Source organism: Spodoptera frugiperda, chromosome 12 (assembly GCF_023101765.2).
Source record: "Spodoptera frugiperda isolate SF20-4 chromosome 12, AGI-APGP_CSIRO_Sfru_2.0, whole genome shotgun sequence".
NCBI classification, from domain to species: Eukaryota; Metazoa; Arthropoda; class Insecta; order Lepidoptera; family Noctuidae; genus Spodoptera; species Spodoptera frugiperda.
Genome location: NC_064223.1, coordinates 14333235 through 14348428, shown reverse-complemented (window position 1 = coordinate 14348428; position 15194 = coordinate 14333235). Strand labels below are relative to the sequence as shown.

General features: G+C 38.0%; 2 protein-coding genes across 2 annotated transcripts; one reads left to right on the top strand and one right to left on the bottom strand.

The window, feature by feature from the left end:
- The first annotated feature begins 7829 nt into the window (after positions 1–7829).
- On the top strand, positions 7830–9713 carry LOC118263077 (cytochrome P450 6k1-like). The gene has a single exon (XM_035574858.2). It carries the CDS (start codon positions 7945–7947, stop codon positions 9433–9435), a length of 1491 nt encoding a protein of 496 aa, XP_035430751.1. The 5' UTR covers positions 7830–7944; the 3' UTR covers positions 9436–9713.
- Positions 9714–12285: 2572 nt separating this feature from the next.
- On the bottom strand, positions 12286–14110 carry LOC118263048 (cytochrome P450 6B6-like). Its single transcript, XM_035574806.2, has one exon. The coding sequence runs from the start codon at positions 14072–14074 to the stop codon at positions 12587–12589; it is 1488 nt and encodes a 495-aa protein (XP_035430699.2). The 5' UTR covers positions 14075–14110; the 3' UTR covers positions 12286–12586.
- Positions 14111–15194: the final 1084 nt, after the last annotated feature.

Below are 15194 nucleotides of genomic sequence, written 5' to 3'. Positions count from 1 at the left end.
CCGGCATCGCACTTGTAACAGGTGTCAGGTGTCCATGGGCGATGGCGATTGTTTCTCATCATGTAATCTCCTAGTTTACCGGCTCATACCATAAAAAAATACTAAGTTAAGCCATACCATTGAATGACTCTGAGTACGACAGTTAGAGCACGTTCGCATTGCTCTATATAATAGTTAAGGAAGGAATGCTGGTCTATTTCCTTTTCATTTTAAAATTCACTAACAAAACATATTGAGTAGTATATAGGACATAGATATATGATGGACTTCATATAGGATGAATTGGAAACCATGTAACAGAACGAGCTGAATTTAAACGCGGACATACGGAAAGGCAAGTTCGCTCTGGCGTCCATATTCAAGGTGGATAGACTTGGTAAAGGTCGCTAGATGCTGGTCGCTTTGAATTTATTGTGGTGACTTATGTTAGCAGTGGACGTCTTGAGACTGCTATAATGTTAATGGTGATGAATGATGAATGGAAAGGTAAAGCAGAAGTCAAGCATATCAAAATGGAATGGGAGTTCCATTAATCCTCAGTCTCAATCCCATTAGGGTTCTTTTTAAATCTAATATTGTATAAAATTCTCGTATACTTATATTAATGGACTTTATCTCACAGAGACAACATCGCCTAGTACCGATAAAATTATAATAACCTATATAAAAAAAAACTAAATAGCTACAAATTCAGGGCTGTTGTTGTTGTTAATTTATGAAAACCCAGATGTTATATCAGACAAATGAAGTAGATAAACATTACAATATTTTTAAAGTAAGTTACTTTATTATGAACTATACTTTACTCGTATCAAAAGGATGACTATTTTGTTCTGATTAAGTATTTTTGAAGATTATAATGAACAAACAAAGTGACATTAGTTTTATCATTGTAGTATCAAACTTGTGCAGTTGTAAGACACAGTCAGCGGCTGTTGATGTGATGTATCATATGTGTGTAGTTTAGGAGAAGTTGACATAAGACACTTTTATTGAAAATCTTCAAATGTAATTCAAAATTGAGCTCCAGGTACCTTGTTTGGCAGATGCGCTTAAGAACTATTTTTCTTAATTATTATGTTATCGGCTTACTCACGGCTTACTCAGTAGCAGTGCGACAATCGCCGCGTCGTGTGTCGCGTAATGCTGCTCATGAATATGAGCCTCTAGCATGGCTTGAAACTAGTCGAGTTCCTCGTCAAAACATTACGTGAGTAAGCCGATAACATAATAATTAATTTAGTATGTCTCACGAAAGTTACAATAAAATCAACTATTTTTCTGGTTTGAAACAACCTGTATCCATTCCACCGGCTCGGTGTGTCTTTGCAAAGTCGTCATATCAAACAAACAAGAATATTTATGGAAGTAAAAATAACATTTCATTGTTCACTCCAAAGTGTAGATTCCTATGGATTACCTAAATATCAAATCTTATCTTTGTTATTATGAACATGACAACAAAACCCGAAATATCTAGTTTGATGCAGCTTTTCACCAGTCATGTGCATGTTAAGAACGGACTTTTTTGGTACACTGTACTATCGGTTATGTAGATTATTTTTGTTCATACGTATTATGTATTTTAGACTTTTATTATATTTCCTAAACTATTAGGTAATATATCATAAACATAACACATACGTCATGCTGTTTTTAACGGTTTAATTTAGCTTGATTGGCTTGATTATTAGCAGCGGTAAGTCCCCTCTTTGAGGAATGGCTTGAAAGGCGTTCCGGTCTTCATCTACCGCCTGAGGTAAGTGCTTACCGGACATGGAAGTTTCGGCAGGTACCTGTTTCGGATTCAGTGGGAAGAAACGCTCGGATGTCGTCATTGCGATGATCATTCGGAGGACACGATGGTGCATATCTGCGTACGGCAAGCCGCCCGACCAGCACCAGACCCGTGCGTACGGCGCGTCGCGTTTCGCGCACGTCTCAAAGAAGCAGACCACCATAGATCTCAGTAGGGCTGATGCCCGATCCGGTTACTAGGAAGCAGGAGAAGGAACGGGGTGGTTTTTAGTCAGTAAGAGTCTGACACTCCCTCTCGCCTCGCCCAAGGCGGGCAAGTCATTGGATATTTCTTTTTATTACATTTCATAGTTCCTTCCTTCCTTAAGTAAGTCTACACGCGGCATAATACAGCTAAACAAATAAATATCCCTCATTCTGTTCTAACCTTTATTGTCATACACTTAGGTACTATCTCGACCTTGTCTCTCTCAATAACAACACATTACGGCACTTATACATACAAGTACAAGCAGATAATTGTTCACTACATACAAAACAATATTACTGGTTATTTTCCAAAAAAAAAGATAGCAAAAAAAATGTAACATCTACTTATTTTAGTTTTTTTTTTATACCTACAGTGTGTAATCGACTTTTGAATTCTCATTGTGATGATGGTACTTTTATTCTAATTGTGACTGTAAGTCGTTGCAATAAGTATTGTTTTTGAGTTTCTTGTGTCTGTCTCCATATTGACATGAAGGTTCTCGATGATATATCTTATTTATTTTTCGAATGACAGAGGTGTTTAATGAAACTTAAACTTTTTGATACAACTTAAATATCTTATACTATAAATGACTACCTAGTTGGTCGAGTGGTCGCAAGTTCGTCTACCGGACAAGAGATTTCGGGTTCGATTCCCGGGTCGGGTAAAGTATTACTGGGCTTTTTTCGGTTTTACAAAAGTTTCTCAGTAGTAGCACGGAGTCTGGAATTGTGCTCAGTATCAATAGGCCCCTATTACATGGGACTTGTAACACAAATGGTGAAAAGTGGGTGTACATTGTATAGCGGCGTTACGTGCCGTAATGTGCTTCTCTGCCTACCCCTTCGGGGATACACGGCGTGACGTTGCGTATATATAAAAAATGACCTACGATACCGTTAAGGAAAATGGTTTGTGATTATAATTATTATCTTCCTAGTTATTTATTACATAGTAAGTAAATAAATTATAATGCCATTAGCTTTAATTAATTTAATTATAGATACACTTATCAATAATCAATCAAGTTCTTCTATTATTAATCATTCTTATCAAACAATTAGATACATAATATACATACAACAGTATGTAAATGGAACACGTAAACGAGCAGACGCATCAGCTGATGGTAAGCAATCGCCGCCGCCCATGGATCAAGTATCCATGTGCGGCGGCGTTACAAGTGCGAGTATATCCTATAAGCACAGTTATTTACATATCTGCATAGAATATTCTTTCACCGGGGTAGTTTTATTGAGGTAAGAGTCCCATATTTTTTATGGAATAGGGGGCAAACGAGTAGACTGGTCACCTAATGGTAAGCGATCAGCGCTGTCTATGGACAACCGCAACACCAGGAAAAATTCCGGGAACGCACCTGTGACTCCTACAGGTGCGTTCCCGGAATTTTAATAAGAAGTACGTTCTTTTCTTGAAGGTACGGAAATACCACCGACAATAGCTCATTCCACAGTTTTGCTGTGCGAGGCAAAAAGTTTCGAAATATTAAGAAATATTCCCTTCCATTCCTTAGTACTTTTCAAAAAACTAGGCGTCTTTTGAAGGTCTACCTATCCGCATCATAAAAAAAGAACAAAGGCCACAACTGCAAAGTAATATTTATATTCGTGTAATAAAATGTTTAATCATAATTTCTGTGTGTTTTATTAACTTAAAAAAAAAAACATATCTTTTGCATGTTACTACTACTTAAACTACTTTTACTATCTCAAGGCGAAGAAAACTAATTAGTCTAGTTTTTGAGGAAAGTGAAAATTTCGTCTAGGTATTTACTTGTTTTGAATTTATTACCTCGAAATTATTAGTTGAATTAGTTAGTTGGCCTAAATATTCTTAGTGAAATTGAGTGAATTTTTATCTTAATTAGATAGACACCACAGACAAACGATGAAAGAAAAACATCGAGAGGAAAATCTGGGTTTATAGTTCCTAATTTATAAGCTACAAATCGGCAACTCGCATTGAACAACCATGGGACGCTTAAACCTTCTCCGTGCGAAAAGAGGCCTTTGGTCAGCAGTGGCCACTTATAGGCTGTTGATGTGTGAGATGAGTACGTACAACATAAAATACTAGCATCTGCTAGCATCTGGGCGTGCCACGCCCACGTTCCCGTGGGATAAAAAATATCCTATCACACTCATACCAAGTTTCATGAAAATTCGTTTAGCACTTTGTTTCAGCGTTATTTGACGGACAAACATCTAAATAGATACCCTTTCACAGTTATAATATCCGTGTGATTATCTTATTATCCTTTCAAAGTTAGAGTGTTGTAGACCTAATAATACACCACCTTTTCATAGGTCATGTGAGAAAGTAATATTTATTACGTCTGTACTGCGACAAGAGATAAGCAACAAGGTGTAATACATTAATTAGTATCTGCATTGTAAAACTAAGCTAACTTGTTTTCGAAAGAAAATCACGTGAAACCCGAAAAGGTCGTTTGAACTTGCTCAGTCCACTTAGTACTAGTTTGCTTTACTTTGAACGAAAACGAAACAAAAGCGCGTTCGGCGCTCTGATTGGCCGACACGACTGCTAAATGACACATGGAAAATGAAAGAGTTTTGGTTAAAGATCACTCAAAGATTTACTGAAAGACTGAATTTACGGTACCTAAATAAAAAGTTTCTATAGCGACATCTAGTTTCACATTAACAAACTAAGTACATTATGTGGTAAGTAACTTCATTGCACTAGATAAAAAGTTCGTCACTGGGTCGGTAGATAGCGATATTCTACAGACAGACTAGTTGATATTGTGGAATAACTTCAGTCTCGAATACCGAGGCCATCTAAGTGTTCATGAGCGGCGGCGATTGCTTACCATCAGGTGATCCGCCTGGCGCCTGATTGTTTAACGGCTTATTCTGTAAAAAAATCCCACAAAGCTCTAGGGTCGACGGCGTTCTTAAACATCGCATTTGTATGACTAAGACAATATTATACATTAACATAATATACTCGTATCAAAGTGTAGATTCCTATGGAGAAGTCTGACCAGTCCCAGTTGACAGCACCCGTTCACGAACATGAAACATACACCAACACCGCCCAACTCAACCATATTGCAGGGAATCGAGCGATCCAATGCCCGTGGCACCGCCAATGAATGAACATGACAACTCCAAGCTGACACAAGTGCATTCTACTAGTCTTATTCAATTGTAGCTAATTACAAGGCTCTCACATTTACAGTAATTGTATAAAGTTTAACAGAACACATTGAAATAAAAATAAATATTATTACATTAATGGAATTCGTTTTTTTTTCGTTATCCTGTGGAGCCGGACCAGCTTGCCGCCAAGCATTTTTATCTTCATAATCATTTACATTGTAGTATGCTTTTCTACATAACGATTTCTTTATACATAGTTTAAATTTTGATTCATTCAGATTCTGTATTTCCATTGGAACTCTATTTTAACACAGAATCCCATAGAGGACAGACGTAATTTTGACAATTTGAAAAATGGTTAATCTATCCTGATATATAGCTTGATAGTTGTGTCTGTTAGACACTATAGCACACAAATGTAGCTTTTTCCTAGTATTACCCAACGATAAATGAAGTATTCATACTATGATTATCGTTATTATTTTGCAGTTAGTTAGTTTTTTGTAGCATTTTGTGGTATCTATAATACAATTATCGTTTTTTGCCAAAATGTTGGCTTAAGCTTAGGCTAAATTTTAGTTTAGGGTTAAATGAAATTTGTGTCAAATAAAATTTTAGTTATTATTTCATTATACTTATTCAAAATCCTCTAAAATTACATGTTTAACTACTAGTTATAAAATACAATATATAAAAATATTAAAAAAAATAAAAATAGTGGTCCAAGCTACCAGTGGTTAGGGCTTCAGACTCCGTAGACAGAAACCTCCTCACGATACGTGCCGTTTCGAGGAGTACTGCCTTCAGCATCAGGCCCTTGATCCATCCGCCCAACGCCAGCCTCCTAAGGTGGTTGTCGTGGCTATTGGGTCTCCGTTCGATACGGCTATCGGCATAACGATAGCCGAATCCACATTCCACATGTCGACAACCTCGTGAGCCAAATCAAGATATTTTATTTGTTTATCTTTCTCAGCTTTCACGAGGTTCTCGTCATGGGGGATGGCGACATTTAGGTAACTACTAAAGAATAGTTTCTACTTGTTCTTTTCTTGAAGGTTGTTGTACTATAATTTCAAAACAATAATAAGGTCGTTACAATATATTTACTTTAAATGATTACCGATTAAAATATGTGTACTTTTTGTGGCAGATTTTTTTAATGGATGGTATCATAGACACATGAAGAAAAAAACACGGAGGTTAAAATTTGAATCACTTATGTTACTTGCGTGACTCGAAATCAGTTTGGAATATACCAAAAAATATATAGTAAGCATAATCTTTAATCCCATTAGGTGTAGCTAGAGATGTACAACTGCACAATTTAATGTTTCGCACACTTTTCTGACCCATTAAATCTCATATTAATATTAATAAGCCGTGAGTTTTTTTTAAATTAAGCTCAGAATTACAGGCTCCTAGATTGCTAGATAGGGATGGCTACATATGATAGCCGAATTTTCAAACCAGCCAGTATTTTAATGGAAAATATAAGTAAGTGGATAAAAAAATTAAATCACCTCAACTTACGGAACGTACCACTGTGACTTTTTCCAAGTTAAACGTACTTTCTACAATTATTTAGATACCACTGACAAACGGTAAAGGAAAACATCTTCAAAAACCTGACAGAGTTTGGAATCATCAAGCGTGACCAAGCAACGCAAGCAACGTCACGCCTTTTATCCCCGAAGGGGTAGGCAGAGGTGCTCATTACGACACGTAATGCCGCTATACAAAGTACACCCACTTTTCACCATTTGTGTTATAAGTTCCATGTAATAGGGGGTGAGACTCCGTGCTACTACTGAGAAAAACCGAAAAAAGCCCAGTAATACTTTGCCCGACCCGGGAATCGATCCCGAGACCCCTTGTCCGCGACCACTCGACCAACGAGGCCGTCATTAATTTCGGTTAGCAGTGGCCACTCAGGCTTATGATGTTGATGATACACGTGAATACAAAATGTTGAATTTTTTATTTGATCGTATCAAGAAATGTTGCATTCAGTAAAAAATGCGTCTGCAGGCAATCGTTATCATTTTGTTTTGAATACTGAATTACTGACCCACGCACGTTTCACAAATCCACGTGACGGCGACGTTAAGATAAAATATGAATAAACTAGCTTTTTCATGCGACTATGTCTGTAACTGTGACTGTCTCTATGTGATTAAATTTCTTAGTAACTAGTAAAGTAAGACATTTATTAGTTTGTTTTTTATCAGTTTTGTTTTTGATCCCATTGTATTAGGGGACATAATTCTAGACTCTGTGTCTACAATCAAATGAAATATTATCAAAGCACTATGTCTACAATTACAATCTACATTTAAATGACTGTTAGTTTATTGGTCGCACACTACTACAACTACTTATATTTTTTTTTATTTATAATTTTCTTTTAAAACAACATTGCCTCACACAAGGATTTTCTCCGGTGTTGTGGGTGCGTTCAAACATACAAGTTTACATATATGTACATATCACACTTAGACCCTGTGTTATACTAAAAAGCAAAATCGGCTAGGTCTCAATATAGATGTCAATATCACTAATTTTTTGCATCAAGTCATAGGTTAAAACAATTTAGAATGTAAAATAAAAATAATGATTGATAAAACGCTACGCTATGCTTACATTTGTTCTTCAGTTATACTTAATTATCGTTCATCGTGTAATGTGAGGTAAGCACATGGACGGTTGACGCACATGGCTTTATAAGCTACGATCCCACCGTGCGCTCTGCCAGTTGCCATTTGAACTCGAGCAGAAATATCATCTAAAATGCTGCCGGTGTTACTAGGCGTTGTTGGTGTAATACTAGCTCTAATATACCTGAAGGGAATATACAACCAGTACTATTGGAAGAAACGTGGTGTGGCCTTCTACGAAAAGCACAAGACTGGAGGACCCCTATGGCAATTCTCCATCGAAGATCGATCATTCTTCCAAATCCTAAACGATATCTACTGGAACTATGAAAAAGAACCAGCTGTTGGTCTTGGCTCGTTTCACGATTTAGGACTCTTCGTGAAACATCCGACTAACATACAGCACATCGCACAAGTTGACTTCCATTCCTTCAGTAGCAGAGGGTTTGCGTTCACTGAGGACGATGTCTTGGCACACAATGTGCTAATGCTCAATGGTCCGAAATGGAAGCTGGTTCGGCAGAAGGTGACACCAATATTTACAACAGCCAAACTTAAAAACATGTTTTACATTATCGATAAAAGTGCTCAGGACTTCATAGAGTATTTAAAAGAAAATCCAGAAAAGTTGAAAGGAGATCTGTTCGATACGTTGGGAAATTACTGCAATGCCGCCATTGCCGCTGCAGTATTCGGAATCCATACACGCTCAACTTTCGATTCTCCATTCCGTCTAATGGCTAAAGAGGTTCTGACTCCTACTTTTACCACAAATTTGAAATTCGCGTTAAGTGGAGTAAGTGAATCACTCTTTAAATTTTTGAAACTCAAGTTGTTTAAAACGGAACAAGAGAAATCTTTCATCGCAGCAATCAAACAAGTGATAAGACAACGAGAACAAGAAAATGTTAAGAGACACGATTTCATAGATATATGTGTAGAGCTCCAGAAGAATGGGACGATGGTGGATCCAGACACCGGGTATAAGCTGGAGCCGACAGATGAGCTGATGGCCGCCCAGGCTTACTTTTTCTTCTTGGCAGGTACTGACCCCACAATCGCCGGAATCTTCGGAACTTTAATGGAATTGGGAAGACATCCTGAGTTCTTGAAAAAGGCACACGAAGATGTGGATAGAGTTTTCGAGAAATACAACGGGAAACTAACGTACGATGCAGTTGGCGAAGTGAAGTATTTGAAAAATGTATTGAGTGAGGTCTTTAGAGTGTATCCTCCGATTGCTTTTGTGATGCGACAGTGCGTACAAGATAGTGTATTGCCTGTAGGCAATATTCCCGTTCAAAAAGGTGTGAAGATATTTATACCTATATTTGACTTGCATCATGACCCTAATTATTTTCCGGAGCCTGAGAAATTTGATCCCGATCGCTTTGCGAGGGAAGGAGAGATAAATGATACATCTTATATGCCATTTGGTAAGGGTGGTCGATATTGTATTGGAGCTAGGTATGCTAAGATTCAGGTCCTGACTGGGCTAATGCATCTACTAAGGCATTATACAGTACGTACATTTGTTAGGAAAGGGGGTGTTAAGTACAATAAGGAGCAATTTCAAGTGCGTTTGAGAAATTGTGATGTAGAGTTGGTGCCTAGGAATTTGTGATAGGTGCTGGTGCAAGCAAGTGTGATTGCTATTATGTTTCTAGCAGAGGTTATTTTTACTTGTATGCGTAGAGATTAATGTTGTAGTTAGTCCGTAATTTAGTTTCGAAAGTATTGTGTCTTTAATTTTATGTATTAAATTATTTTAGTAGTTACCAGCAGTTATCTAGAGATGGGTGATTGTGTAGATTCTTGGAATATTATTTTAAATATTTTGAGTGAATCTGTAAAAATAAATTAAAGTTTACATGTGTATTTATTTATGCATGCTTAACATAACCCTGTCTATTATTTTCTGTGGATAAAAGTGACGTGTTATATTCATTTTCGTCAGTAATATATTTGTCGCGATTCCAATTAATTTATAAATAGATATTTTAATAATAGCTTTGCCCGATAAGACCGGACCTTGAAATACTTAAAACAAAGAACATTTCTTTGATAATACAATGTCACATCTGTGTCGTGTTATCGTCTGGAGTTTTAAGGCGCACGCTTCTCACGCATGAGAGTGTGGGTTCGAAACCAATGTCACTTATAATTTCTAATTTTGAATTTGCCAACCCGCATTGGGTGGTTGGTGGTGATTAATGCTATAAATATTTTCCGTGCGAAGAGTGCTTTGGTTGGCCGTGGTCACTTATATAGTGTTGATGATAAAAATGCTATAAAACCTTCTCCATGCGAAGAGTCCTTTGGTTAGCAGTGGCTGTTAATAGGCTGTTGTTGATGATGATGATGAAACGTCACATTCACTTATCACCAATTATATTACAAGTCCAATACAATAATATAAATGTGTACACTGGGAATCATAAAACACTGAAATGTTATGAAGTTAGAAGCTAGTTTATATTCACGAAGGTAGATGGCGTTGTATTCAAATAACGACTAGTGAATTAAATACACCTTATGTTTTCTTATCAGTATTTTAAAATAATTCAAAGGAAAATACAGAATTGCATAATATTTACAAAAAAGCACCTTAATTTTTTTATGACCTAATGAGCACAAACTCCCTATTCTCAAATTCTTATATCCCAAAAAGCTGGCAACGCGTAACTCCTGTTGATCAGTGTTGAGCAATCAGACTTGGTTAAATGACTCTGACTATGGCAGTACTTGTTCATTATAGAGTACTTTATTTATTATTGAGTGTTTTTTAAAAGGATATAACGAAAACTGATAACATAGTATAAAATAAAAATGTGTAACTAGATTTGAGGTAATAGATCATCTAATATATAAAATTTCCATGTCACAATGTTAGTTACAGTACTCCACCGAAATGGCTTTACTGATTTTGAACAAATTTTATATGCGTATTCAGTAGGTCTGAGAATCGGCTATCTATTTTTCACTCAACCTATATTCAACCATTTTTTTTTTAATTTTGGACTATGTAGGAACGTTATAGGGCAAAACCACATTTGCCGGTCAGCTAGTTTAGTATAATTTTACAGCTGCATTAATTTTCTATTGCAATCGCACTGTAAGTAACACGTTTTCATTTCACGTTTCGTTGGTACGTCTTCACCAGGAATATGAAGGTCCTCAATATCTGATACTGATTGACAGACCACACAGTAACAACATGGAGCAGAATTAACTTTTGATCGCGTCGCTTTTATTTATTATTTATTTATTTAAAGCTTTATGCACAAGTACATGGGTGGACATAATGCCGTTGGCATTCTCTACCTGTCTGACCCTTGGGTGGTGCAGAGAACATAACAGGCGGGTGCATGGAACATGATAGATTATTTAAAATGAGAAATGATACGATGTATATCGAACATATACGCAATAATACATACTAGTCCTATAAACATATATTTATAATAGTGATATAATATAATATGATACATACATAAAAATATATACATATATATATATATATATAAATATATATAAAGATACATATACACATAAATAATACATACTACATGCAGAAAATAGTCAATGTGATGAATCAGCCAACCTCTTTAGTAAAAGCTCGCGAATCTTCCTCTTAAAAGTTAAACGACTTGACACCATCCTGATATCCCGGGGGAGCGCATTCCACAGAAAAATGCCTTGCACGAAAAAGGAAGAGTGGAGAAAGTCAGTGCGATGAGTGGGACATTGGAGAAGACGGTTATGGGACGAACGGAGTTGTTTATTGTGGTTATACGCAGATGTACTGGAAATAGGGGGATAGATAACTAGGCGAAGAAGGAGTATCTAGAAAGGAGAATAGAGTGGTTAGCGCCCTTTGCTCCCTGCGCTGGCGAATGGGCAACCACTTTAATTGCAACCTATGTGCAGAAATATGATCATATTTACGCAGGTTGAATACGAATCGAATGCAGTTATTCAGAAGTCGGTCAAGTTTATTGAGGAGATCTGCATTCAGGTCGTAGTAACAAACATCAGCATAATCGATAATAGGAAAAACCAAGGCCTGCACCAGCATAGCTTTCGTAGCGGAAGGAAGCAAGTTCTTCAGTCTGTATAGCACCCGTAGTGATCCGGTGACCCTTTTGCATACGTTAGTGACCTGTGCATGCCACTTCAAATTTGAATCAATGCACAGCCCCAGATCCTTTACCTCACTACTCAGAGGGATAGCCACATCATTAAAGGAAACAGCCGGTAGATTGGCCCTGTCAATCCCGCTCAGCGTACGGGTGCTTCCTAGGATAATGGCTTGGCATTTCAGTGGATTCACTGAAATGCCAATGATATATGCCAATGATATATGCCATCTTTTATCATGCACAATGATATATGCACTGTACATAACCAATTAATAAATAGTTCCTTAGTCCATGGTTGCACTAATAGGAGACAGTAAAAAACAGTAAACAATTGGGGAGGCCTATGTCCAGCAGTGGACTGCTATAGGCTGATGATGATAGCTATATCACATAAACAATCTTAATAAGACCGATTTACGGTTTTATATAGGTCTGTACATCATTATTTACACACAACACATCTAACAGTAACGCACACATTCTTACTATTACTTATAAGAATTCCTAACTGTAAGAATAATTTAAAATTATGTGTAAATAAATACCATTTAAAATTTTTTCATAATCCACTTTCAAAACAAATTATTTACAAGTCCATTGTACTAGCAATATACATAGTAATTTTTGCAACAATCAAAGTTGCCGTGGAACCAACTCGATATCACAGTTAGCGAGTCGCACTTGGAACTGCTCCTTTCTGTACCGAACACCACCCTCCTTGATGTGTGTGACCAGCGTGTAGTTCCTTAGGATATGGGCGATGGCAGTCAGGATCTGCATGCGAGCATATCTTGCACCAATACACAACCTCTTACCAATCCCAAACGGCATGTACGTCATATCACTCACTTCTCCTCTAGTAAAGCGGTCAGGGTCGAACCTCTCAGGTTCCGGGAAATATTTAGGATCATGATGCAGCTCATACATAGGTATGAATATCTTCGTACCTTTCTCAACAGGCACATTGCCTACAGGCAGAACCGAGTCTTCCACACACTGGCGCGAGTTGAAGCCAATTGGAGTATGCAACCGAAGACCCTCATTCAATACACATTCGGTGTACTTCAGTTCCAAGACTGCATCGTACGTCAGCTTTCCTCCGTATTTCTCGAAGATGGCATCTACCTCATCCTGTACCTTCTTTTGGATTTCTGGGTGTCTGCCCAGTTCATACAAAGGCCCAAACATACCAGCAGTTGTGGGATCAACGCCAGCCAAGAAGAAGAAAAATGCTTGAGCAGCCAATATCTCGTCTGTTGGTTCCAAAGAGTATCCAGTTTCGCTGTCCACCATTGGACCACTCTTTTGAATATCCTTGCACAAATCTATGAAGTCGTGTCTGACAGTACTATCTGACCTGCGTTGTTTGAGTACCTCTTTGATTGCTCCAATAAAGAACTTCTCTTGATTTTTGAAGAATTTTAGTCTCAACGCCCTAAAGAGAGTATCACTGAGGTTATTTATAGCGAATCTTATATTTGACATCAATGTAGGAGTCATTGCCTCTTTTGCCATAACGCGGAATGGAGAATCAAACGTTGATTTCGTGGTGATTCCAAATACAGCGGCTGCGAGAGCAGCAGTACAGAAATGACTCAAATGTTCGTATGTGTCACCTTTTAGTTTTTCTGGGTGTTGCTTCAAATGTTCTACGAAGTCTTGAACGCTTTTGTCAATAATGTAGAACATGTTCTTCAGCTTCGCTGTTGTGAAAAGCGGTGTCATTTTCTGTCTGAGTACTTTCCATTTCTGGCCGTGTAGGAACAGAACATTATTAGCTAAGTGATCGTCTTCTAAAACTGTGATTCCTCTGTGATTAAACTTCTGGAAGTCAGTTTGTGTGATGAACTGAATATTGGTTGGATCCTTCACGTAGAGTCCAGGTGAGTCGAGTGAGCCCATGCCAACAACAGGCTCCTTTTCATATCTCCAGTAAAGTTCGTTGAACACTTGGAATAATGGTCTTTCTCCCGTCATGAACTCCCACAAAGGCCCGACGGTTTTATTTCTTTGGTAGAAAGCTACTCCTCTTTTCCTCCAGTAGTTTTCATTGTATCTTCCTCTGAGGTATGTGAGAGTTAGTACCACGATGGCTACGGCGAGTATGATTGTGGCCAACATGTTTCCTTGTCCAAACTTGTCTAATCTTGTAGATTGTTCCGCTGTAACTGATGAACTCTCAATTCGAACGCTCCTTTTTATAATACGCTCGGTGTTAACAGCTGATACGATAACGATATATTTGGACTCTCCTTATCTATTACAGTCTCGAATATTTTTGTTAGTTCGTGTTATCAGTCCTTCGTTACTCATTACACACATTTGATTTTAGGGTATTCATTATTTACCTGTTATGTACGATACTAGTGATAAGTTCTATTAATAGCATTTTAAATATATCATGCACTTACAATAATATTGCACAATATGTTTATTTTTATTGTGCAATAGTGTTTAATACTCCTTTACTTCTAGACGGTCAATGAACTCACAATAAAATTAACTGACGTTTGTGATCAACATATTATTGCGAGCAACGAAAAAAATCACATTGTGCAATATTGAGCGTGCTCGGTACACGATAAACTATTACACAATATTTATCATCGCCCAAATTTTTGCTCACTGATTGCGCAATCGTCAAGCAACCGCGGCGCTATAAGCCTAATGCAAAACATCGAACACGTTTTTATTCTAAACTCAGTATTGTTTATAGATACCATGCTTTATGACTAAATAAGTTTTGGTGTCGTCTCTCTCATGTTCGGCATTGGTTCAGGCCATGGTGCGCAGCGAGGGGGACTGGGATGCAGTTTCCTCCTTCCGCGAAGCAGTTATGCTAGCTAAGGAAGAAACGGGGCGCGTGAAGGAACGAACCTTCTCACGCCCCAGCCGTCGCGAGAGACACTCCGGGTGTCGGGCATCGCGCCACGATCTCCGGCTACCGTAAGTGAGGGTCTGCGGACGGCGAGCAAGGGTAGCTCTCCGCCCATCCAGAACTAGACCCGTGCGTGCGGCGCGTCGCGTTTCGCGCGCGCCTCAAAGAGCCATCAGACCACCACTGATGCTGGAGCTGCGGACTGCCTAGCGGGTTATCGGGGTTCTGGCTTGAAAAGCAGGAGTAGGAACAGGGTGGTTTTTAATCAGTAAGAGTCTGATACTCCCTCTCGCCTCGACAAGACGAGAGAAGTCATTGGATGATTTTCCCTCAGTTCCCTTAAATTGTTCCTCACTATATTTT